At 37.0% G+C, this 24,230-nt stretch overlaps 1 protein-coding gene across 2 annotated transcripts in view; it reads left to right on the top strand.

The window, feature by feature from the left end:
* Positions 1-24,230, top strand: part of zgc:173742 (DNA topoisomerase 1) — a 35,211-nt gene that overhangs the window by 6,388 nt on the left and 4,593 nt on the right. The window contains exons 7-15 of one of the 2 annotated variants that reach the window (XM_058750856.1): positions 2,035-2,159; positions 2,259-2,374; positions 5,813-5,934; positions 12,954-13,076; positions 13,179-13,366; positions 13,642-13,786; positions 15,183-15,326; positions 19,328-19,513; positions 21,003-21,071. In XM_058750856.1, coding sequence (XP_058606839.1) covers positions 2,035-2,159; positions 2,259-2,374; positions 5,813-5,934; positions 12,954-13,076; positions 13,179-13,366; positions 13,642-13,786; positions 15,183-15,326; positions 19,328-19,513; positions 21,003-21,071 — 1,218 coding nt within the window. Of the gene's footprint in view, positions 1-2,034; positions 2,160-2,258; positions 2,375-3,746; positions 3,882-5,812; positions 5,935-12,953; positions 13,077-13,178; positions 13,367-13,641; positions 13,787-15,182; positions 15,327-19,327; positions 19,514-21,002; positions 21,072-24,230 lie in introns of those variants that run through there. The other variant, XM_058750857.1, reaches the window with a different exon arrangement.

The raw sequence follows: 24,230 nt of genomic DNA on the forward strand, positions 1-24,230 counted from the left end.
ACTCTGTTGTGCATGATGGATATGTTAAACGCCAAACGTGTCAAAAGCGGAACAAAATAGCGGTACTCGTTTGAACTGCGCGCTACACGGACCTTTTATCCGCTCGCATCAAAAGAAAACAGCGCAGCGCGAGCTTAGAGCGCATGCGCTTATTACAGCGACCAGTCGCGATCTCGCGCTAAACAACGCTGTGAAATCCAGTAAGAAGCACTCGAGTTCAGCTTAGAGTTCTCCAGTACAAATCACGTCTCTTTCATTTAAACTAGTTTAAAGCCAAATAAATCGGAGCTGTTATTCTCATCAACACTGATGCAGAAACAGTGCAACAACGATCCAGTTAGAAGACGTTTCAATCCACAAATCACCCACATTTACCATAGTTTTACTGTATCAACAGTAACAATGGTACGGTGGCAGAAAAGTAGGATATTCATATTGAGTATTATTATATTATTCATATACTAAATATGTTAAAGGAGTAATGGAATATAATTATTTTTGTTAATTATTCTATCAGTTGATGTGGATTTGTAATTGACTGAATGTCTTTAGGCTACTGTTTTTCAGTGCAAACACCATAGAAACCATATAGTTGGGCTACTTTTTTACCATGGTAATGAGGTGCTGTACTTTTGGTTATTTATAAAAGAGGAGGCTGTTACAGTTTTCTCAATGGTACTGTCAAATGTACATCTGCATCGCAACTCAAGCTCCCACTAATCTGAACTCAAGCTCCTGTTCTAATGTGCATTTCTAAGAGACAAAACATGTAATATTACATGTTCAGTGCTACCAAATCAGGTGCTGGTGCCACTGCTCTCGAATGTTAGTCTGGAGCCCCGATAATATAAATTGTACTGTAAAATGTTACTGTAATTTGAAATTTTGTCTTTTTAATTGTAAATGAAATGTATAGCTTCAGTAAACCATTTTTCTTTTCTTTTTCTTTTAGTTTTAGTATAACATTATTATACAGTGCATAATTTTACCTTTTTTTTTTTGTTTGTTTAAAGAAGAAACCAAACCAATGTATAGTTGACATTTGAGGCTTAATGTTATAAAAGCAATAAAAGTTCAGGAAGAGAGTTTTTAAATATATATTTTATATTAAAAAAAAATATGGCATGCAGCTTCAAACAATGGCATAAATCTGTTCAAAATAATGATTAATCGTTATTAATAGTCCCAATTACAGTCTCAAGGGAATAATCAGCAATTATGACTTTTGTCATAATCGTGCAGCCCTAATTGATAGTAATTTTAGTTCTGCGGAGAGCAGTTTTGGAGAACATTTCTCTCTTGCAGAGCTCAAAATCTTATTCTCAGGAGAAACTGTTTACAGTTTTGTTTTTGGCTTACTGTGAGAAGATGCAGTCCACACTGCCCCTCAGGAGTTCATTCTGATCAGGTGTTGTCAATTTTCCCACTGCAGACTAGACATCTGTGTACTTCAGTTTCTCAAAGTAGTTTTATCTTTGGAAAAGTAAATGCTTTGTGTCTCATGTGGATCCACCAGTATCTCAATGAGAAAAGTTTTTTATTTAAATAGCAAAATGCCATTTGTCACTATTGTGTTCCTCCATTGTAACAAAGACATGTTTAGAGATCTATACCTTGCAAAACTTTCTAAACAGCAAGACTTGTAACTAAATTGTCAACAGCAAGAAATAATTAATCCTGTGTATACATGCATCCTGTTTTTACAGTTTCACAGTTCATACTTGTCGATTTGAGAGTGTTAATCTTCCTGTCAAGTTTAGGGTGCAGTGTTGTGCCAAAAGTTTATTCAAAGTTTTTGTGTAGGTGATATGTTCAATTAAAATGTTGGACTTTTTTTTTTTCAGGATTCAGCTTTAACATTTTTATTGAACTGACACGTATAAGATGTAGTGAACATTGTTGTTAAATATTGTGAATTCTGCTGATTTAAATATGCCACCAAGGTCATGTTAACTAGCTAAGATTTGCAACTCCTGCAAAATGCAGACGATATTCACAAAATGTGCAGTGATGACTCCTTTTTTCCTTTCAAAGGTGATAAAAGAGGAAGGAGGGCGTTCTGTCTCCACTAAGAAGAAAAAAACCAAGGAAGAAATAGAGACAGCCAGGGCTCTCAAGATTAAGAAGAAGGAAGAGGAAGAGAAACAAAGATGGAGATGGTAGGCTCTCTGTATGCATCTTCTTGTCTGTATGGAAGAAAGACACCTTTTAGCCCAGAAGTTTTGATTACTTTTCTCGACGACTTGACTTTTTCACAGGTGGGAAGAGGAGAAGTATGAGGATGGAATTAAATGGAGGTTTCTAGAACACAAAGGGCCGTATTTCCCTCCCGAGTATCAACCCCTTCCAGATGATATCAAGTTTTACTATAACGGTTTGTATTCAGATGTTATAAAGATCTAGTTGTGGCTGTGTTACTGATGCATCACATGCAATCGTTTCAAGGCAAAACATATTCAAAAGAAAGAGATTTTGGTCAAAGAGTGGTTAGTTCATTGGTCAATGCTGTTCTCTTTAATTTTCTCGGTTTGGGCATGCAGCCCAGCTCAAGGTTGACCTGTTCCTCCGCTGGTGTCATGCGTACTCCAGAGAGCACAGGAAGAGTCTTTAATCTCTTTGCTAAACTTTAAGGTCAGCTTCCTCTATTAATATCCACTCTGCCATTTACCGTAGAGAGGCGTTTCTTAAACTATAAGTGCGTTTCAGAAGGCCCAGGCCATTAATCTTAGTGCAATAACCCAGAGGGGGAAGTATTTGGATTTTGTACCCGAGACTCTCTGAACGGTAAGCTATAAATGCAGTTTTGATTATATTTGTCCTAGGCCATGATTCTCGGTGATGCATTTAAAGTCCTATTTTGCGGGGTGTGCTGGTGAGTCCTGTGGGAACACGAGTCTGATGACTCATCTTAACGTGGTTATAAAAACCTTCAGCAATCTTCTGTAGTAGATCTGTGCAAAAGATATCATGTTTATATGCTTTCGTCTTAGGAGGAAATAAGCTAATAAATAAATGAAACATGGTTTATCTGCCGAATTTTCAGAAACAAACTTTATTAGAATGCTCAAATTTAGGATTAGTGTACACTAACTATTAAACTTGCATGCAGTTAGTGCTGTAGACATGAATTAAATCTCAAATCATTGTTTATGGAGAAGATATGACCTGTTTTCTTTTCTTTTCTTTTCTTTTTCTTCTAAAAATCAGAATAGTGAATTTTCTCATTGTGCCTTGCAATGTCTAATTTTTTTTTTATAGACGAGGTGTGTTATCCCATGAGGCCTTGTAAGAGGAATCAATATATTTGTGAATGACTGTTCAATTTAAAGGGGTCATATGATGCGATTTCAAGTTTTCCTTTGTCTTTGGAGTGTTACAAGCTGTGTGTGCATATATAAGATCTGTAAAGTCTCAAACCCAAAAAGATATTCTTTATAAAAGTTAAGACTCTGCCACGCCTTCCTAAACGGCTCATTCAAACACGCCCCCACATGTCTACGTCACGGTGTGGGGAGATTTGCATAACACCTCCCAAATGTATACGTAAAGAAAGAGGGCGTAACTTTTATTCTGGCTGTAGTATTGTTGCTGCTGCCGCCATGTCGTGGAGACACTGTGTGGTTCGTTGTGAAAGCGAAAGTCCTTTTTTGGCCTTCCAAATGAGTACACAACTAGAAATCAGTGGTTGAGTTATATTTACAACACTGTTCCAGAACAGTACAATGCAAATGTTTGAGTGTGTGCAGCGCATTTTACGGAGGACTGTTTCCTGAACCTGGGAGAGTAGCCTACAATGTGAACAGTATGAATGGCTGTGAACACTATAAAGTGGGGCAATTCCAAAGTCGCAAGGACAGTCTGGTGCTTCTGACTCACAGCCTGTAAGTACGTTTCAATATTTAAAGAATTTGCTACTGACTATTCAAACGCACGTATTGAACTGTGTAGAGTAGTGCTTGTTTGGCGTTTCTACGATCACAAATGCAGACATGGTAATGTTTGCGTGGCGCAACGCGTAAAAATCAATCAATCATTTATTTATAAAGCTCTTTTAAAACCATGAAGGTATTGCTGTACAAGCAGATCAAAACAATGATAACAATTAATTAAAATACAAAGTAAATACCTATAAAACTACACATCAAATGCCTGTGAGTACAAATAGGTCTTAAGATGTGATTTGAACATCAGCAGAGAGGTCGAAGAGCGCACAGAGAAAGGAAGATCATTCCATAGTCTAAGGGCCACAACTGAAAATGCTTGATCACCTCTACACTTAATACGTGTACGTGGAACCTTGAGCATGATCTGAGAGTTAGATCTTAGCAATCTTGAGGAGGATTGAATAACTAAAAGATCCTTGATATACTCTGGGCCCAAGCCATTGGTGGCTTTAAAGACAAATAATAAAATTTTAAAAATAATTTGTTGTTTAGCTGGTAGCCAGTGTAAAGAGGCCAGAATTGGTGTTATATGGTCTCTTTTCTTAGTATTTGTCAGCAGTCTGGCCGCAGCATTTTGAACCAATTGTAACCTCGACAGGGACGATTGACAAACCCCTGCATATAACGCATTACAATAGTCCAAACGTGAAAATATAAAAGCATGTATAACTTTTTCAAGATCATTCTTTGATAGAACTGTCTTCAATTTTGCAATCCTCAATTGAAAGAAACTGTTTTTTACTACTGTGTTTATTTGACGATCAAATTTGAGCTCAGAGTCAAAAATTATGCCTAAATTAGTGGCATGACTTTTCGCACAGGATGAAAACTGCCCCAGACTCTGTTTTAAAGTAAATGAGGTGCTTTTTTCCCAAAATTTCAGAGTTCATCAAAAAGACCATATGAGTCATTATAATCAGTAATTATGTCCTCACTGAATGCAACAAATGCCTCATTTATAATGGGTTTTATGGTTTTAGTCTCATCGTGCCAGCCTGGGATATGGCATCACAACATGGTAAGGGGCGTAACATTTCCGGCACACGCTTGAGGTATTCAGCCAATCACAACGCACTGGATAGCTGGCCAATCAGAGCACACCTCGCTTCTCAGAACGATGAGCTTTGTAAAAATCGCGTTTCAGAAAGGAGGAGCAACAATAATGTACAGTATGTGGAAAATTTATTTTTTGAACCTCGAACTGCGTAAACATTGCATTACACCAAATACACAAATAATGTTCTTTTTAGCAACATCATATTACCCCTTTTAAATTAAAAAAATAAGGCAGTTATTATTTTGATATTATGGAATATTACCAATAAATGGCCAAAGTTAAAATTCTATTCCATGTAAAGTCCAAAAAAGAAAATCCAAGATAATAATATATTAAAAGTATAATATTTAAAGTGAATTTAGACGTCACTTATGTATGAAATGAATAGACTATATTCCTTTTTAAGATCTTCTGAAGATTCATATAACAGCATTATTAAATGTATTATTAAAGTGGCAGAGAAACAAAAGTAGCAAACAAATAAAAGTACTTGGTTCTATCCATAGATTGTTAAATGGATTTTGAAATTTGGGCATTGCGTTCGAAAATGACATTTTGTTTAGAAATTATGACATCAAAAACATGTAAAAAATGAAACCAATGCAAAGACAGTTAGTTAAAAATAAGGTAGGGTGCATTTTCGTTTCATGTTGTCTTCAATACATTAACACTAGATGATCGCGAATCATCTACTGCATATTTATAAAACATACTTTATTAATGGTACGTACTTTGACCCAACCCACTCATAGTTAGCTGGTTGCTTTAGTCGTTAAAGTTCTTATAGTAAATATGTTCTGTTTTGTTGTAGGAAAGCCAGTGAAGCTCAGCCTACCAGCTGAAGAAGTGGCCCTTTTCTTTGCTCAGATGCTGGATCACGAATACACCACAAAAGAGGTCTTCCGCAATAACTTCTTCAGGGACTGGAGGAAGGTAAACCTCTCTGACACTTGTAAACCTATCTCAATCTTTAACCGCTAGCTTTTACACTTACACGTTTGTGGAGGCTCTAGGAGGGATGGATGTCAGGTTATGAGTACGGAACAGTTATGAAGCTTATAGCATCCCAGAAGGCCTCGGGGCGTATCATGCAGAATTAATTTTGTGCTGCTTAGTGCTCAATGCTCTTGAAAATACGATTTGTGTAAAGGCATTGATATGCTAATCCAGACAACTCGCTTTCCGCATATGAACAAATCCAATTTAACTGTTTTATTATAACATGGAAGCTCCTGCTCGCTTCACTGAGCACAGTCTCCGCCCCGTGCCCGACTGTCAATCTTGAGAAGGAGCGAGAGAGGAATTCAAGTGATGAGACACCGGCTCTATTATTATAGTGCTTTCGAAAAGTGTTGTGAGAGCGTTTTTGTGTCAGCTTGTTTATTGCTCGCTGTTTTCTTCCGGGTGATCTACAGTGCAGCGCTTGCAGCAAACACTTGTTTAAAAATGTTCATTTAGATGCATCATGACCTTTTGACCCCTTTAGTCCTTATTAATGGAGACTAAACTTCTGAATACCATTGAGGGTCCAGTGGATAATGAATTTCTTGTGTTTCAATGTATGTCTGCCCACAGTTGTGCCCGCAATCATTGACTGTGCAGTGCAGACAGCAATTAGGAAAACAAGGTCAATGAAAAGTGTGCTGGGAGGGAGGAGGCGTGTTTATGTACTTCTTAGCATTTGGTAATTACTGCACATTAGAGACCCGCCAGAACTGGGCGCCACAGGACGTAATCAGAGAGCAGCTTAACTTGTAACTGGCTACAAAACTGTTAGGATAAGTGCAATTGCAGATATAGCAGAATTCATCTTTGATTGCCTTTTCTTAGTGATGTCTTCAACTTGGGAAGCAGAGATACTGATATTCTGGCCAATACAGACTTTTTTTTTTTTTTTTTCAGTTATGCCAAGCAACCAATAAATGTCTGAGATATATATCAGTGGTGTGTGGTAGTGTTCTGAAATCAGGAGGCAAAGTTTTTTAACTTTTTTATTTTTATTTATTTATTTATTTTTTAACGTTGGCAATGTAATAAATATTGTTTATTAAAGCCGAGTACGAATCTCATCAAGTTAGTGTTTTTCATGTTTACATTTATTCAAAAAATAATAACTAAATGTAGTAACCATTTAAAGGTGTCATAGAATGGAAAACTGTATTTACCTTTGGCATAGTTGAATAAAAACAGTTCTGTTTATTTCCATGTAAATTACATACCGTGAGCCTCAAACACCATTGTTTCCTCCTCCTTATGTAAATCTCTTGAATGCAAAAGAGCACTGAAAAATAGGTGAATCAGAACATAACACCGACTGTGACGTTACAGTCGGGATCACTAACATTTACACCCCCAACATTTGCATATACCCGCCCATGTTCTAGGCCAGCCGCCAGCCGAACCATCAGAGGTTCTGCAGGTATTGTGAAGAAACAAGCGAGGACAACAGCAAAAATGGCAGATCATGGAGATAAATGTTATGTTCCAGGCTGTGCAGGGGATGTGAAGTGCAGGGATGGGTTGGTGTCTGTATTCAGAAAGGCACGGAAAGCGGATAACGTGTTCTAATAAAATAACGTGAGCCACTAAAGGGACATGGTTAGCTCCTTGCTAGCGGTAGCCTGTTACATTACAGTACATACAATTTCACTTAAACAGAGTAAGGAGAGATGGCTGAGGATGATGGCGAATGATTTGCAGATCCTGAGCACCACTGACAAGCATCTGATCTTGTAAAATGTGTGGTAAGTACTGCAGCTCCATAGAATAAACAGAGTATGCGTGATCGCGAATCTTGAAAGTGAAACTAAAAAGTGATTGTGCATTTGAAAGCAGTTTCCATGCCCAGCATATTAATAGCGGCTCCCTGATGCCCGCATTTTATTTACAGTATAATTACCCAGCGATACAACTGTGCGAGAAAGTACTGAAATATATATTTTCCCTGTGTTTCCTTCCTGTGAACGACTGAAATGAGCCGCACTGTGAAACAGCCAATCAGAGCAGAGCTCAATATTATTATTCATAACCCTTCCAAATAAGGTAAATAACAGACCGTTTCATTATAGGGAGAAATCCTAGGGTTGTAAATTGACATGTAAAACCATTTCTGGAGAATTTTTGCCCTTACCTAAGCCACATACCTTCTATGTAGATATCAGAGAACAATTTTAAAATATCAATGCATTCTATGGTACCTTTAAACAATATATTTTTTTTGTGAGCTTATGTTCAGCTATTCTTTTTAATAGTTAACTTTTAACGATTTTTGAATCATCAGTCATCAAAGCTAGGTAAATACTGGTCACAGACACGGAGATTTACTTTAAATTTCACCAAGCTGATTACTCACTAAAAACCACAGATCATGTTTTCAGGCCATTTCAAGTCTTATTTTGATGTAACAAAGTGGTTATATCTAAATGTGTGACTTGTTTACTTACTTTTTTAATAGTATTCCCATTAACTTACTTTTTTAATAGTATTCCCGTTATATTGTTAATTCAGACTGATTCACGAATGTGGAACGTGCACAAACACGAGGCGGGATTTATCGTATGAACCAATCACAACCGATCATAATTAGGGATGTAACGGTATGAAAATTTCTTATCACGATTATAGTGACCAAAATGATCACGGTTATCAGTATTATCATGGTATTATTAAAATGTGCTGGAGATGTTAAAAAAGTACAGACACATAAATTCCTTCACAAAGTTTTATATTTAAAAATCAACAAACAACAAATAAAATGACTTTTTGTTTGCGTAATCACTAAAACAATAACATTACCAATGATGTTCGGATTTTAAATGACAACTTGACTGACAACAGTTTAATAGCATGTTCAAATATCTAATGTAAGTGTTCAAATAAAGCTTTGAAAAAGTTTAATATAAAGGTAAAGCTCACATTTCAGCCTTTATATAAAGAAAAGTTTTAAGTCAAAATGATAATTGATTAATAAATGGTTATATGTATTTTATCTGCTCCATAAATAATTCTACATAACTTATCTGAATTGTTTAAATGTGTAGAATCCACATAAGCTTGCTTTTCCTCAACCGGTCAAAATTTACAGCAGGGCATGCAAATTCGGTCCGTTTTTGGCCAGACAGAAACTGCACACAGGCTAAATGTAAATATAAGTCTCTGTAAATCCACTCTCTGACAGCAGGTGGCGCTTTATATGGAAAAGCTGAATACAGCTGTGTCCCGTAAACTCCGTGGACAAGGCAGTATTGCGATTAAGAACACTTCCTTTAGGTATTACGTGGTACGAAGATGAAAATGCCATTCGTCTTCGATTATGAACGTGATATTGCCTAGCTTGTCAGTGAACTATGGCTCTGTGTATTAACTGCCGCTCCATCTGAAAGCAGGTGATGGCGATTTACTGCTAATCACGAAACCGGCTTTACTGACGAGATGCGCATGATAATCGAATACGATTAATTGCTCAGCCCTAATATCAAGCATAGTTTTATCATTAATAGAATATAAAATGAATCAAATATTTCAAGTAGAATACACTTTATGCAGTATATCAAATGTTTAACCCAGTGGAAGAAAAATCAACCCGCAGCAACAGTTTAAAATGGGGAAAATTGGCGCTTTTTTTATTTTATTTTTTGCTACAGAAATGACCTTTTACCTTTAAATGCAGTGACACATTTCTTGATTGCCAGTTTGTTGTGCCATTTAGTAAATTTGATTTATTCAACAGTATAGACTCATGGATCGTGCTGTGCTCTTATCCGTTGTAATTGATTTGTGGGTCTGTGAGGTTTGAGAGTCTGTTCGTGTGCCATTTTTGGGCCCTTCTCTCACTTTCCCTCTCATTTTACTCTTTTCCTCCCCTCTGCGCTGGGGTCTGCTCCCTGGCTAATGGCCCAGGGGTGCCATTCATGGTCGAGTGTGTGTATGTGTGTGACAGAATGGGGAGATGGAGGGGGGCAGGTCAGAGGAAATTGCTTGTGTGAGGTCCCGTGGTGCAGGTTCTCTTCGCCAGCCCCAGGAGGAGAGATTAGAGTGAATCAGTGTTAGTGTGACATTTAGCACCGCAAAAGTGCAAGAATAAATCATAAGCCGACAAAAGAGAAACGCGTATGGCAGTCCTTTGTGACCCCTCCATCCCATACTTACTTTTCTCTCCTCTTTCACTTGTCGTCCTCTTCTTTCTCCTTTCCTGTGCCCCGCGGGGAAGCTGTGATCATCACAGGTGAGGGGATCTCGGTCCTCTAGAGTTGCTTGGATGATCTTTAGTGTCTTCTGATGTAGGATGTACTTGTTGTTATTGTATGTCATGAAACAGGCCATATCCCAAAGCAATTTCAGTGCAAAGGATCAGAAAGCAGGCTTTTTTAGTCACTGAGATGTAGACAACTGCTAAAAAAACAAGAAATTGCACACTCAAAGGAGTTTAACTTTTGAAGTAGGGCTGTCAATAGTTAAAATTTTAATTTATTAACATAGCATACCAGTTAATTAATGACATATTTAAATACTTGCAGAGAAAAGCTCCCAGAAGTAGATAATGCAGGCATTATTATGGAAGATGGGTAGATTATTGAATACACATTACGATAAGATGCTTTAGAAGTCCTTTTATTATTTTTCAGTTTATTATTAGCTAAAAAATGGTTTCAAGTCATTTTGGTTTGAGATTTTTGTTTGCAGAAGGAGACAGCCAGTGCTCCACACAGAGATCTGATCTGATCAACATCCAGTCTGTCTGGAATGACATGAAGAAACAGAACAAACTGAGACAGACTAAATCCAGAAGAACTGTGGAAACATCTCCAAGATGCTTCAAGAAACCTACCTGCAAAGCTACAGTACTGTTAAAAGTTTAAGACACTTGCTGTAAATGCTGTAAAATGAGGATGCTGTCAAAACTAATGTCATGAATAGATGTTCTTTATTAATTAACTTCTGTTAACTAAATTAAATCAACATTTGGTGTGACCATCCTTTGCATTTAAAGTAGATTTTGCCTTATAGGTGCACTTGCGCATAGTTTTTCAGGTAGCTTTGCAAGTAGGTCTATTGAAGCAACTTGGAGATGTTGCCATAGTTCTTCTGGATTTAGTCTGTCTCAGTTTGTTCTGCTTCATGTCATTCCAGACAGACTTGATGATGATCGGATCTCTGTGTGGAGCAAACAAAAATCTCACTGGATTATTACAATTAATGGCAAAATGAATGTTTGGAAATGTAAACCGATATTTCCTTGCACTCTACTGAAAAAGATAGAATTAACTGACTTGAAACTATTTTTTAGTTGGTGATACTAGTTTTCTAATAATTTTGCCCACCACTGTACCTTGCTAAGTATTAATAAGCAGCAAATTAGGAGTTTATTGAGGCAGAAGTTGTAGTTAATGGTTTGTTAATGGCGAGAATTGAACCTTTAAAATAAAATGTGACCGGTTTTCCTTTACAAAGTTGCAGTTCATGACAGGACTACCAATTGGAATCAACCTGAATGCATGCCTAACTCAAAAACCTGCTGTAATCTCTCAAAATCTTGACCCCTGAGCAAAGTCAAAGTCATAGCTCAGCTTATTTCTAACACTTGAGCGATGTACACTGATTCAAAAGGTTTTATTTTAGTCTCCTATGCTCACCAAGGCTGCATTTGTAATTGAAATACAGTTAAAAACAATAATATTGTGAAATATTATTACAATTTAAAATAACTGTTTTCTATTGTAATATATTGTTTATCAAATGTTCTACTCCAAGTCTGATGATTCAAAGCCTTTACTGCCAGAAGCTTCAGTATCATTTGGATAATGTTTCATTGGCTAAACAGTACTCTTGTTAATTCTCTCTCATCAGTTTTTTCACATAATCCTCCTTGTAACAATTCTTGCTGCTGATACAGAAAAAGGCCAAGTTCTGATGCAGTATGTGCAGTTCTTGTGGCTAAGTGTGTATGTGTTCCTAAAAAACATCAGGGTGTCTTTGAGCCTTTTCTGATCTTCACACACATACGCTTACCCAAGGTCAGCTGAAGTTCACTCAGTTCAAGCAATTTGTGCTTGGTCTATCACTCTGTATGGATACAAAACAGTGCCTTCAGCTTCATACTTATCAGATGTCTGGTAGACATATGAAGCGAGCAGCAACTATCTTAAAAGCCCTGTTTGGATGGAACTAGTTTTCCCTGAGGAGTCAAGTTAAATTTGTGTTTCACAGCATTTAATATTGATTTTAATCCCTTCCAAATCAGTTTTTCTCACCCAACCTCAGGTCAAATTTTGGTGCAAATTATCTACTTATTTCTACTCTTGGGTCATCTGAGAAACCAAGTGACATCTGGGTAGGAATGTCTGTGTTGTATCACAATGCTTCTTCTAATTTATTTGGACCTTCGTCGAATACAGCAACTAAAGCAAAATTTGTAGTTTCACTGCCTGGTGAACCTTCAATATGGATTTAGACCTTTATGCCAACTTTCTGTGTAAAATAACAGTTGGTGTTTCAAGTAATGCTGGCATCTCATCCTATTTGAAAATAAAATTAAATCAATAAGGAAAGCTGCTGCTCAGAACGGCCACTGTAGAGCAGCGTCTGGTCTGATCCTCAACACCTATTAATTTTTTCTTGTAATTATGTGCATAATGTTATAACTAGCACATACTGTAAAAAGTTTGCTGTATTCTAGTTGATTTCACATGATAGACTCGTAACAGTGTTGTTGTTGTAAATGAACTACTATTAAAACATTTTTTAGTAATACAATGTAAACTACAATTAAAATAAATTATTAATAAATACTATAATAGTACGTTAATAATACTAATGTAACACCCAAAATCCAGACAATAAACAATCTTAGTAAAAACTAGAGATCCAAATTCACAGACGTCTTAAGTTATCCTAGCTCAGACTTCATTTGCAAAGTCTTGGTTTTGATGGTTTATATGTGCTCTTCTGCACAGGAGATGACTTTGGAGGAGAGACAGCTAATAATGGACCTGAACAAGTGTGATTTTGGGGAACTCCATGCTATGCATAAACAGAAGGTGGAAGCCAGGAAGAACTTGAACAAAGAGGAGAAGTTGGTAGGTGTCCTTCATAACATCTGAATGTTTTAAATACAGTATAAATCAAAGTTACAATCTTTGCTCCTCTGATGTTCCTCTGAATTGATAAATGTTCTCCAGGTTAACAAAGAGGCCAATCAAAAAATTGTTGATGAGTATGGATACTGTGTGTTGGACCACCATCGTGAACGCATTGGGAACTTCAAGATTGAACCTCCAGGACTTTTCCGAGGCAGAGGAGACCATCCTAAACAGGGAATGCTGAAGAAGAGGATTCAGCCTGAAGACGTCATCATCAACTGCAGCAAGTGAGGCTTTGACGTAACAGTCCTCTGTTAGCATTGCTTTTAAGCCGTATTATTTGTTCAGAAGTGGGATCATTGCTGTAGTACTCTGGCGTAAATGCAAGGCATAACAAAAGCACGCCACAGATATGTTTCATAGAAAGTTGTATGCCAGTGGGAAAAAGCTATTTTCCCTTAAGAGCTCTTTTGAAAAATCATATGCAACATCAAGTAATGTTTCACTCTACAATCAGTGTGTTGTGTTCAGAGGAAGCGTAAGGTTTGCATTTACCCCACAGGGACTCTCGTATCCCAGAACCCCCAGCTGGTCATCGTTGGAAGGAAGTTCGTCACGACAACACTGTAACATGGCTAGCAAGCTGGACCGAGAATGTGCAAGGATCTTGTAAATATGTGATGCTCAATGCCAACTCCAAACTTAAGGTATATATTATAGTCTCAGCTACAAATTCAAAGCTTTAAGCGCTTAAACATTTATTATTTGAAGGTATTATGGCAAATATTATTATTAGTAACTAAATGTATATTTTATTTATCATTATTTTCTACCTTTTATTTGCTCTAGAAAAAACTTACTGCAGTATAAACTACCTTGATAAATTCAGATAAAACCATTCCAATAGAACACTTAAACACAAAACTATGATTGGTTGCTTTATATGTTGGTCGGACAAACCTTTTTATATAAGTTAAAGGTTCTTGGTCAGAATAAGCTGCAATCTTGACGCAACTTCATGCAGTTAGTCAAAAGTCTGGCGATGTGAGAGTAATATTTTAGTGAGTACCTTATTATTCACTTGATTAAATCGTACTTGTTGCCCTCTCCCTTCTCTCTGCCTGTACATTCCTTAATTTCTAACTTATCTTCACGTCCTCTTCACCTCCTGACTGACTGCTGTCTCTGTCACCTTGTTAATAATAGATGTGATTTGATGTCGTGTTTTAGCGCCGAGTCCGGGCCAATCAAACAGAGCAGACGTGTATTCTCGCGTTCTGCCGAATCACACTCACTTAGTTTCAGCTCAGCACCTCATCTTCACCTTCGTTCCACTCACTTCCTCTCACTAATTAAATTAGGAAGCAAAGCGATACTTTTCATCAGAACTGAGTGATGGACACCTCTCAAGAAACGTAATAATCATAAATGAAGAAGAACAGATTCACAACACTGTCTCCGAACCGCCTCATCACTTTGCTTTTCTTTCCTGAGTCCTTTCATTCGTCGGCTTCCTGTTGCTTTCTATGTGCTGAGTTAGTGAAGGTTAAATTATTTTACACTATGTTGGTCACTATGTTGTTGCTGTGACAACAAAGTAACTTTTGTTTTGTACAAATTAAGTGCTAGTGCCTGGATTCTGAGATTTGTTTATCCAAAGGTAAATACGATATTGGTTTTCTTTATTTGTATTTTTATTACTCTTCTCATTATATCATTTATTTTCTTTTTTAAAGATTCCATTAATTTAACATATGACCTTTGTGGCTTTTAGTTCATGTCTGTTATTTTGAAGTCATCCGTATGCTAGTAAATGTACTTTTAGCTAATATATAAGCCTTTTGGATATTTTCTGTTCCCAACTTCCTGTAAAATTGCACAGGAAAGGCTGGCAAAAAAATTGTATTAGTCATACCATTTCATGGAGTCTTTAAGCTATTTTTTTAAGTCTCTTATGAAACAATCTTTTACATCACCTAATAATTCTATCTGCTCCTTTGGAATAAGATGTACTTTAAAACTGATCACTCATGGTGTGTCAGGGTGAGCTGCCCCTTGTCAGATCATTTGGCTTTTCTTTGTTACTTTTTTTGTCTCCTGTAGGGTGAGAAGGATTGGGAAAAGTATGAGGTGGCTCGTAAACTGAAGACATGTGTGGATGCCATCCGAGCCCAGTACCAGGAGGACCTCAAGTCTAAACAGATGGGCACACGCCAGAGAGCCGTAGCCCTCTACTTTATTGACAAGGTCAGGCCACACAAGCTGCACAAACATAATTTGTGTACTCGCACTACATCAGTGGGCTTTCAATCATGATGACTTTATTTTAGAAAGACCAAAGAGTTACAGTATACCGTTAATCAGTTCATGTCAATTAAATTGCCTGTTGAGGAAAAAAAACCCCGCAGAGATTGAGGAGATATCATAGAGGACAGCATGATGCATTTTTTCCTGGCCATTTGTTTAAACTGTGACAACCACTCAGAAATATCTGCAGGTGTTCATGGGAGGTTATATTATACATTTTGACACATCTTTCCCCCTGTGGTTGACTTATTATGTTATTTGAGGTTTTTTTGGACTGTTAATGAATTTTGGTTCCTGAAGTTCAGTTGCAAAACGCCCGAGCCTGGTTACTTTTGAGGTCTGGTACAAATATGACATGGGCTACAAAAAAAACATAGGCTCATATGTATGCACGTTTATTCATTAAAAGATCGCGATCTCAATTCAAACACACGATCTTATTCCTAAATGATGATTCCGCTATGTCAATTAAACCTTTGAAATCACATCACATCGGAATATTTAAACCTGCTTTCACGCAGCCGCTGATGCAGAGAGAGCATATATATATATATACATACAGTGAGGAAAATAAGTATTTGAACACCCTGCTATTTTGCAAGTTCTCCCACTTAGAAATCATGGAGGGGTCTGAAATTGTCATCGTAGGTGCATGTCCACTGTGAGATTTTCTAAAAAAAAAAAATCCAGAAATCACAATGTATGATTTTTTTTAACTATTTATTTGTATGATACAGCGGCAAATAAGTATTTGAACACCTGTCTATCAGCTAGAATTCTGACCCTCAAAGACCTGTTAGTCTGCTTTTAAAATGTCCACCTCCACTCCATTTATTATCCTAAATTAGATGCACCTGTTTGAGGTCGTTAGCTGCATAAAGACACCTGTCCACCCCATACAATCAGTAAGAATCCAACTACTAACATGGCCAAGACCAAAGAGCTGTCCAAAGACACTAGAGACAAAATTGTACACCTCCACAAGGCTGGAAAGGGCTACGGGAAATTGCCAAGCAGCTTGGTGAAAAAGGTCCACTGTTGGAGCAATCATTAGAAAATGGAAGAAGCTAAACATGACTGTCAATCTCCCTCGGACTGGGGCTCCATGCAAGATCTCACCTCGTGGGGTCTCAATGATCCTAAGAAAGGTGAGAAATCAGCCCAGAACTACACGGGAGGAGCTGGTCAATGACCTGAAAAGAGCTGGGACCACCGTTTCCAAGGTTACTGTTGGTAATACACTAAGGCGTCATGGTTTGAAATCATGCATGGCACGGAAGGTTCCCCTGCTTAAACCAGCACATGTCCAGGCCCGACTTAAGTTTGCCAATGACCATTTGGATGATCCAGAGGAGTCATGGGAGAAAGTCATGTGGTCAGATGAGACCAAAATAGAACTTTTGGTCATAATTCCACTAAACGTGTTAAATTTTTAAAAGTACCATCCCAAGAACACCATCCCTACTGTGAAGCATGGGGTGGTAGCATCATCTTTGGGGTGTTTTTCTGCACATGGGACAGGCGACTGCACTGTATTAAGGAGAGGATGACCGGGGCCATGTATTGCGAGATTTTGGGGAACAACCTCCTTCCCTCAGTTAGAGCATTGAAGATGGGTCGAGGCTGGGTCTTCCAACATGACAATGACCCGAAGCACACAGCCAGGATAACCAAGGAGTGGCTCTGTAAGAAGCATATCAAGGTTCTGGCGTGGCCTAGCCAGTCTCCAGACCTAAACCCAATAGAAAATCTTTGGAGGAGCTCAAACTCCGTGTTTCTCAGCGACAGGCCAGAAACCTGACTGATCTAGAGAAGATCTGTGTGGAGGAGTGGGCCAAAATCCCTCCTGCAGTGTGTGCAAACCTGGTGAAAACTACAGGAAACGTTTGACCTCTGTAATTGCAAACAAAGGCTACTGTACCAAATATTAACATTGATTTTCTCAGGTGTTCAAATACTTATTTGCAGCTGTATCATACAAATAAATAGTTAAAAATCATACATTGTGATTTCTGGATTTTTTTTTTAGATTATGTCTCTCACAGTGGACATGCACCTACGATGACAATTTCAGACCCTCCATGATTTCTAAGTGGGAGAACTTGCAAAATAGCAGGGTGTTCAAATACTTATTTTCCTCACTGTATATATATATATATATATATATATATATATATATATATATATCTCTGCATCAGCGGCTGCGTGAAAGCAGGTTTAAATATTCGATGTGATGTGATTTCAAAGGTTTAATTGATTTATATATATATATATATATATATATATATATATATATATATATATATATATATATATATATATATATATCATGACGGGTTTAATTCACCCACAGAGACGAAGAAGAGAAATGATTCGCGTTCATCTTCAAGATCCACTGGAGCTGCCGTCAGTGCTGTGGGTGCGAGTGCACCAAATGCGCTGTCTGCACTCGCTAACAAAGCATTTAAAGTCATTGTTAGTTGTTTAACTGTGTGATGAATTGGACAAGCCTCGACTGGGCTCATTTATTTAAAAACGGGCTGTCAACTGTGATAAAACTTCCTGTTGTTATGACTCCATTTTTGATACTTTCGCTCTAGTGTCCTGAATGCGGTTGTGACTTTAGCTGTTCAATCATACAGATATTCAAGCAGATGTTTTAATCTGCTGAATAAATAAAACATTAAGTCTCTTACCTTTAAGCAACTGCTGTCAGTCCCAAACAGTAACTCTGAATGCAGCCATAATGTGCATTTCTATTGATTGTACTGTATCACTGCCCTGTAATTCTTTCTCTCTCTTTCTTTATTTCTTGTTATTATTTCTTTCTTGCTTCCTTGCTATTATTTCTTTCTTGCTTCCTTGCTTTCTTTTTCTTTTTTTATTATTTATTATTAATTTATTTTTCTCTTCTTATTTTTTTATTTATTTTCTTTCGTTTTTTTTTTTCATTTTTATTTTTTATTAATTGTTATTATTTCTTTCTTTTTCTCTATTTTCTTGTTTTTTAAATAAAAATAATAAATTAATTAATTGAAAAAAAATATCGATAGATTAGATTAGTCGACTAATTGGGGGAAAAAAAAAACAAAACAACAGATTAGTCAACAATAAAAATAATCGTTAGCTGCAGCCCTAGCTATTTACATTTTAAAATTAGAGGCAACCACTATATTTGAATCAGGATCGAAACAAAGATGCTGCATACATCCAGCATGAGCAGCAGAATGGTTTGACTTTAGTTTTGTGAAACTATAGTACATAAAACATCTGAATGAAAGAACAACAGCAGACAGGCTGAATAAGAGCGCAGATTCATTCTCTGACAGCAGGTGGCGCTTATGGAACAGCAGCGATTCAGCATATCGCGATTCATTTAACATCTCAACTGCTTTGAATCGTCACGCATTTGTATCGATTTTCAACCGGCTCGGAGGGCATCGTTACATCCCTACTTTGCATATTAGCAAATTTGTCAGTTGCAACTTTCTCGTAATTGTGACTATTTTCGTGATTGCAAATTCATATCTCATGATTGCATAGTAGCATGATATCAAATTTATCTGTTGCACCTCTCTCCTAATTTGCAACTTTAATTAAAAAATTATAATGCACATTTCTTGTAAATCTCATAATTTATTTTTGACTATCACAGTGTAACTTATGATGTGACTTTTTTTTGTTAAATGGAACTATGTCAAAGGCAAGCATCTTTTCCAGTTTCAAAAAGTTCTGTGTGGAGATACTGGATCAAAGGTTACATCCAGTATCAAAGGTTTTATGAGTCAGTTCTTATTACATTCAGCAGTACCGTGCTGCAGCTTTCAGTCCACTGTCATATCCAAACGTTCACAAACAGCTAAGCATTCACTCTAAGATATTCTGGAGATGTAGTGTCATGTCTGTATGAAGCAGGTGTATGTCTGTGTTAAACTCTTCAGCTGGCTCTGAGAGCAGGTAATGAAAAGGAAGAGGGCGAGACGGCAGACACCGTGGGTTGTTGCTCACTACGTGTGGAGCACATCACTTTACACGACACACTGGACGGGCACAAGTGTGTGGTAGAGTTCGACTTCCTGGGTAAAGATTGCATTCGTTACTACAACAAGGTCCCAGTGATCAAAAGGGTAAGGATTTTTTAAAAGAAGGCTGATTGTGCTTGCTTTCATCTACATTTCTTTGTCTGGTCTGTGTTTTGATTTGTATAAATTTCTAATAATATTTCCGATTCAGTTTTTACAATCTTCCACTGACTGTGTGAAATCTTTTTTTTTTTTTGCCTTTATTTGCATACTGAATTGTGCTTGAATTGTTCTTTCTTACAAAACATGCAAATCTAGACCTTTTATCAATTACCTCCTTAGAGCACCAGCTGAAAGAAAAAAGAATGTTTATGGTAATTTTAGTCATAACAGGTGGGTTGCTGTTATTTTAGCACAGCTCATAGCTGTAGAAAGTGTTGTTTCTTCATTGTTCACAAGCAGCAGGTCACACTAGAGGAAGAGTGTGAGATGTGTGCTGTGCTCAGCCGCTGGAACTTGTTTGCTTGCATAGGCCTCGTAATGTAAATGAGAACATTTGAAAGAAGCTCATCAAGTGAAAATTAATTAGTTTCTATCTTGCAAATTTATATGGCGACAGGCAGACTTTGCGGAAATGTCAGATATAATTGCAGGTATTGTGAAAACCAACCCCCACTTCCTCATCACCTTGTTATAGGCATAATGAATAACAATTAAAGCCTTTGGAACTTCGTACCACATCATCTGGAGCTCATCTTTGGTTTTAGATTCATTACTGTCAATATGCTGTTATTCCCTTTTTAGAAATGAAAATAAAAAACAAAGAATGCTTTAAAGGAAAGGAAAGGAAAGAGATATTTAAGATCCTGCGCTATTTTTAAGTCACTAATTAAGCAAAGTTGTGACATTGATTATGTAGCTTCTTTTGTACAGATTTACTTCCATTGAGATGCTTTCAGATCATCTCAAATCATGCTGGAGAACACGATCATCTGGTTTTACACAAACTCGAGACATTGTAGAATCCACTTTAATGTCCCAGTTCAAGCTTTTACTCAAACTATTATGCTGATAATATAATTTGTAATGAAAAATGTTCCGCTGTATTACAAAAATGGAAAAAGTAACATTCTAGTGGTCTGAGAATTTTGGACCTGCTTTATCTGGCCATATTAGGGTGAGTGTTGAATATGTGATCATGTTAATGTTGATCTCCCCTCTGTGTGCTTATTAGACAGGAAGGTCAGCATATGAATCAATCATTAGTACCATACGAGCGTGTTAAATTGGGGGAAAATGTTCCAGAAATATAAATTCTGTCATTGCTTGGCGAGCGGTCTGTTTACTTTCTTCTTCATGCATTTGGCTCAAGGATAAATTGTTATTCAAATGAGACTGATTTAAAAGCACCACATCTGCTACCATTAATTAGTTCCATGCATATTTTAGCTGGTTTATTTAGTAGGAGTGGAGGAAAACAGGACTTCTGCGAAATGTCAAATATAATTGAGAGTGCCTCTCCCTCTCTTTCCTTTCCTCTCCACCTCTGTTCTGTGCATACGATAAACAAGCTAACATGTGTTTTCTGTTTCAGGTTTTCAAAAACCTCAAGCTTTTCATGGAAAACAAGCAAGAAGGAGACGACCTCTTTGATCGACTCAATGTGAGTGTAATATTCTGAAACGGCTGCAGACAGTCATAGATTTTTCATTCTGAGGGATACGATTCTCGAGAGACTTGCATCATAAAAGCTCTCACTAAAGGATGGTAGTTTTTCTTTTCAGCCGGTTTTTTTTTTCTTCTTTTTTTTAATATTTCAGTCTTAATTTTTGCAGCCGAAAGATTCTGCCCTCACTGAAGGACAGAGAGAGACAGATTGTAGAGAAAATTGGAAAACTGTTTGTGTGTGAGAGAGAGAGACCGAGGGAGAGAGAAATGTGCCCTTTCAGTGAGGTCAGGTTGGTAATGGTGGGCCATCGTGGAGGGAGAATGTTAATCTGTACTTTGGGCTCTTCCGATTGACTCGGCGAAAGGCCGAGCGAAGGGGTGAACGAGGGAGGATGCTGCAGAGAGTAATACCGGCCCTCTTCCACAGAGTGCTGCAAATCTTATTACATGCTGCTGTGCTTTTAAGCTTGTGTGCTTAAGTGTGTGCATATATGATGCTCAGAAAAAAATAAGTGCTTTTAACTTGGCTAAACCCTCAACAGAACAGACGCTGTTTTATATATTACACACAGTCAGATTCAGTCATTTACCTAGCTATCTAAATAGAAACATTTTAATGAGAGAATGCTTGTATAGGAGGATAAGAATGGAGTATTTAACTTGCCTATTACTTGTTTTATTACTTTTCTAAGTCTGGTAAGACCAATAAAATGGGAGAAAATATACCATAAACTTTAATTGAAAGAGGGATGTAAGCCATATTTTTTTTTAAATATATATTTGGTGTTTGTTGCCCTTACAACGGTAATTAAAGAACTGGGACCGGTTGCAGGCTGGTCATAACTTTTTATATTCAGTTATGAAAAGGTAGACTGGTCTTATTTGAATTGGAATAGTAAGACTGATAACCACTTGGCAGCTGCTATTAAAGTGCCTCTATTATGGATTTTTGAAAATTACCTTTCATGCGGTGTGTAACACAGCTCTAAGTGCATGAAAACATCCTGCAGAGTTTTAAATCTGAAAGTGCACCGTGTATAAAGTTATTGTCTCTCAAAAGAAAGAGTGGACTCTGAATCATTGAAACTTGAGTTGTTTTTAAACTGAATCCCACGTCAACATGAAACATTAGCATATTGCCCGACCACTTGTTGCGCACGCAGACCTGAGAAAAACTTGATTTTGGCATTGGTCTGAATGAAAATGCAAATTCATTCTTTGCCACTAGGTGCCGCTTTTGGAGCATCAAAAGCTCACAAACACTGCTTTAAATGAAATCGACCAATCCCCGCAGATTAGCGTCACGCAAAGGAGGGGTTAGGAAAAATTAATCGTTAAATTAATTGTTTGGGAGTCGTTGAGCAAATAAGGTAAAAATAAATGCATAGTATAAGAAAATGAAAGTGTTTTTTGATCTTGCATGCATGTCAACCTGTTGTTGGGGACTCCCAAAACCAAAATATGAACCTTTCATAACCCACAATAGGGGCACTTTAAGCTTTGTAGTATTTGATAGTATTTTCTTTACTCTTTACTAAACTGTCTAAAAAGGGTAATATTGTATGTATTTGGGGTCTGTGGGAACGGTGAAGAGAGAGAGGGCCAACATTTTTGTATTTTAAGTCAGCATTGCCGTCTAATCAGCCAATATTGTCTTAAATAGCCTGCATAGCACTTCATCTTTTAAAACTTGGGATTTTGACCAAATATATTCAATCTCGATTTTTGGAAAATGTTGCAACAAGATGTTATTTAATTATTTATTAATTTATTTAGTTTTTGTGAAAAATTTAAGTTTTGGACATATACGCCCGGGTTCATAGACAGGGTTTAGCCTAAGCCAGGATTAGGCCATAGTTCAATTAGGACATTTAACTGATTTTTATAAACATGCCTTAGAAAAAAGTATTACTGGGGGCCCGTTTCATAAAACAAATTTACCAGATAAGCCAGGCTTATTTCAGTTAGTCTGATTTATTTTGAACCAAATCAATACGTCAGTATTCACAATACGGATGATTCACAATACGTCAGACTAACTGAAATAAACCTGGCTTATTTGGTAAACTTGTTTTATGAAACAGGCCCCTGGTGTGCATCTTAAGACAAAACAAAGGAACTGACATGTTTTAAGATCAGTTAGTGCAAGTTTCTTTCAGTTGAAACAGCTCAGATTTACATTTTAGTCTAGGACTAGGCTTAAGCCTTGTCTGTGAAACTGGGGGCTAAGGTAATAAATATTTTTAAAAATACCTTAAAGTAACCACAAGTGAGCATGTAAAACAAATATCTTATAAAAATATACAAATATAATATAAAAATTCCATGTAGTGCATCCCCCCCGGTTCTGACCTTTTTCCCCTTTACCTGTTTGCATCTCTGATTTTGTTTTTTGTTTATTTTGTTTTGTTTAATTTTGTTTTGTTTTGTGCACATTTGAATGTTTCATAGAGGCTTGAGTCCACATTGGGTCAATTCTTTAATTTTGTTCTTATTTTTGTTTTGTTTCGTTTCATTTTGTTTTGTGCACATTTTTTTTTTTTTTTTTATTTGATTCTTTTTTTTTTGTGTACATTTGAATGTTTATTAGAGGCTTGAGTCCGCATTGTCATTTCTGTATTTTTGTTCTGTTTTGTTTTTTGTGCACATTTGAATGTGTTTCTTAGAGGCTTGAGTCCGCATTGTCATTTCCTTCATCACTTTCCACTGTTGTTTTGTCTCTTCTCTCTTTATTCAAATCCACACAATGGCAAAAAGGCCAAAAATAATGAAAAAGGCTAACAATAATTATATACAAACTAATCTGCTTGTCTGTTAATTATGGTCTTATCCCTATAATACAACTGTCGAGCTAAAAAAAACATTTAGTCATTTTTATGAGGATGTCCCCAAAAGTAGCTTGTCAGGTTTAGCTAACATTTGAGGGACATTTTGCAGCAGTTGTGTTCCCAGAGGTATAGTTCAGTTAAACACACACACACATAAACTCTTTGCTGTTCCTTTGAGTCACAGGGTGTCTTAGCCCAAATGTCACAGTGTTCCCTGGTGAACAGTGTCGAACAGTCCGACATGTTCAACATGTGTCAAGTGTCTTGCCATGCACGTCTGATCAGATGGCAGTGCGTGTGCTGAACATTAGCAGCGGTTGACATGC

This window comes from Onychostoma macrolepis, chromosome 18, assembly GCF_012432095.1.
Source record: "Onychostoma macrolepis isolate SWU-2019 chromosome 18, ASM1243209v1, whole genome shotgun sequence".
Classification (NCBI taxonomy): Eukaryota; Metazoa; Chordata; class Actinopteri; order Cypriniformes; family Cyprinidae; genus Onychostoma; species Onychostoma macrolepis.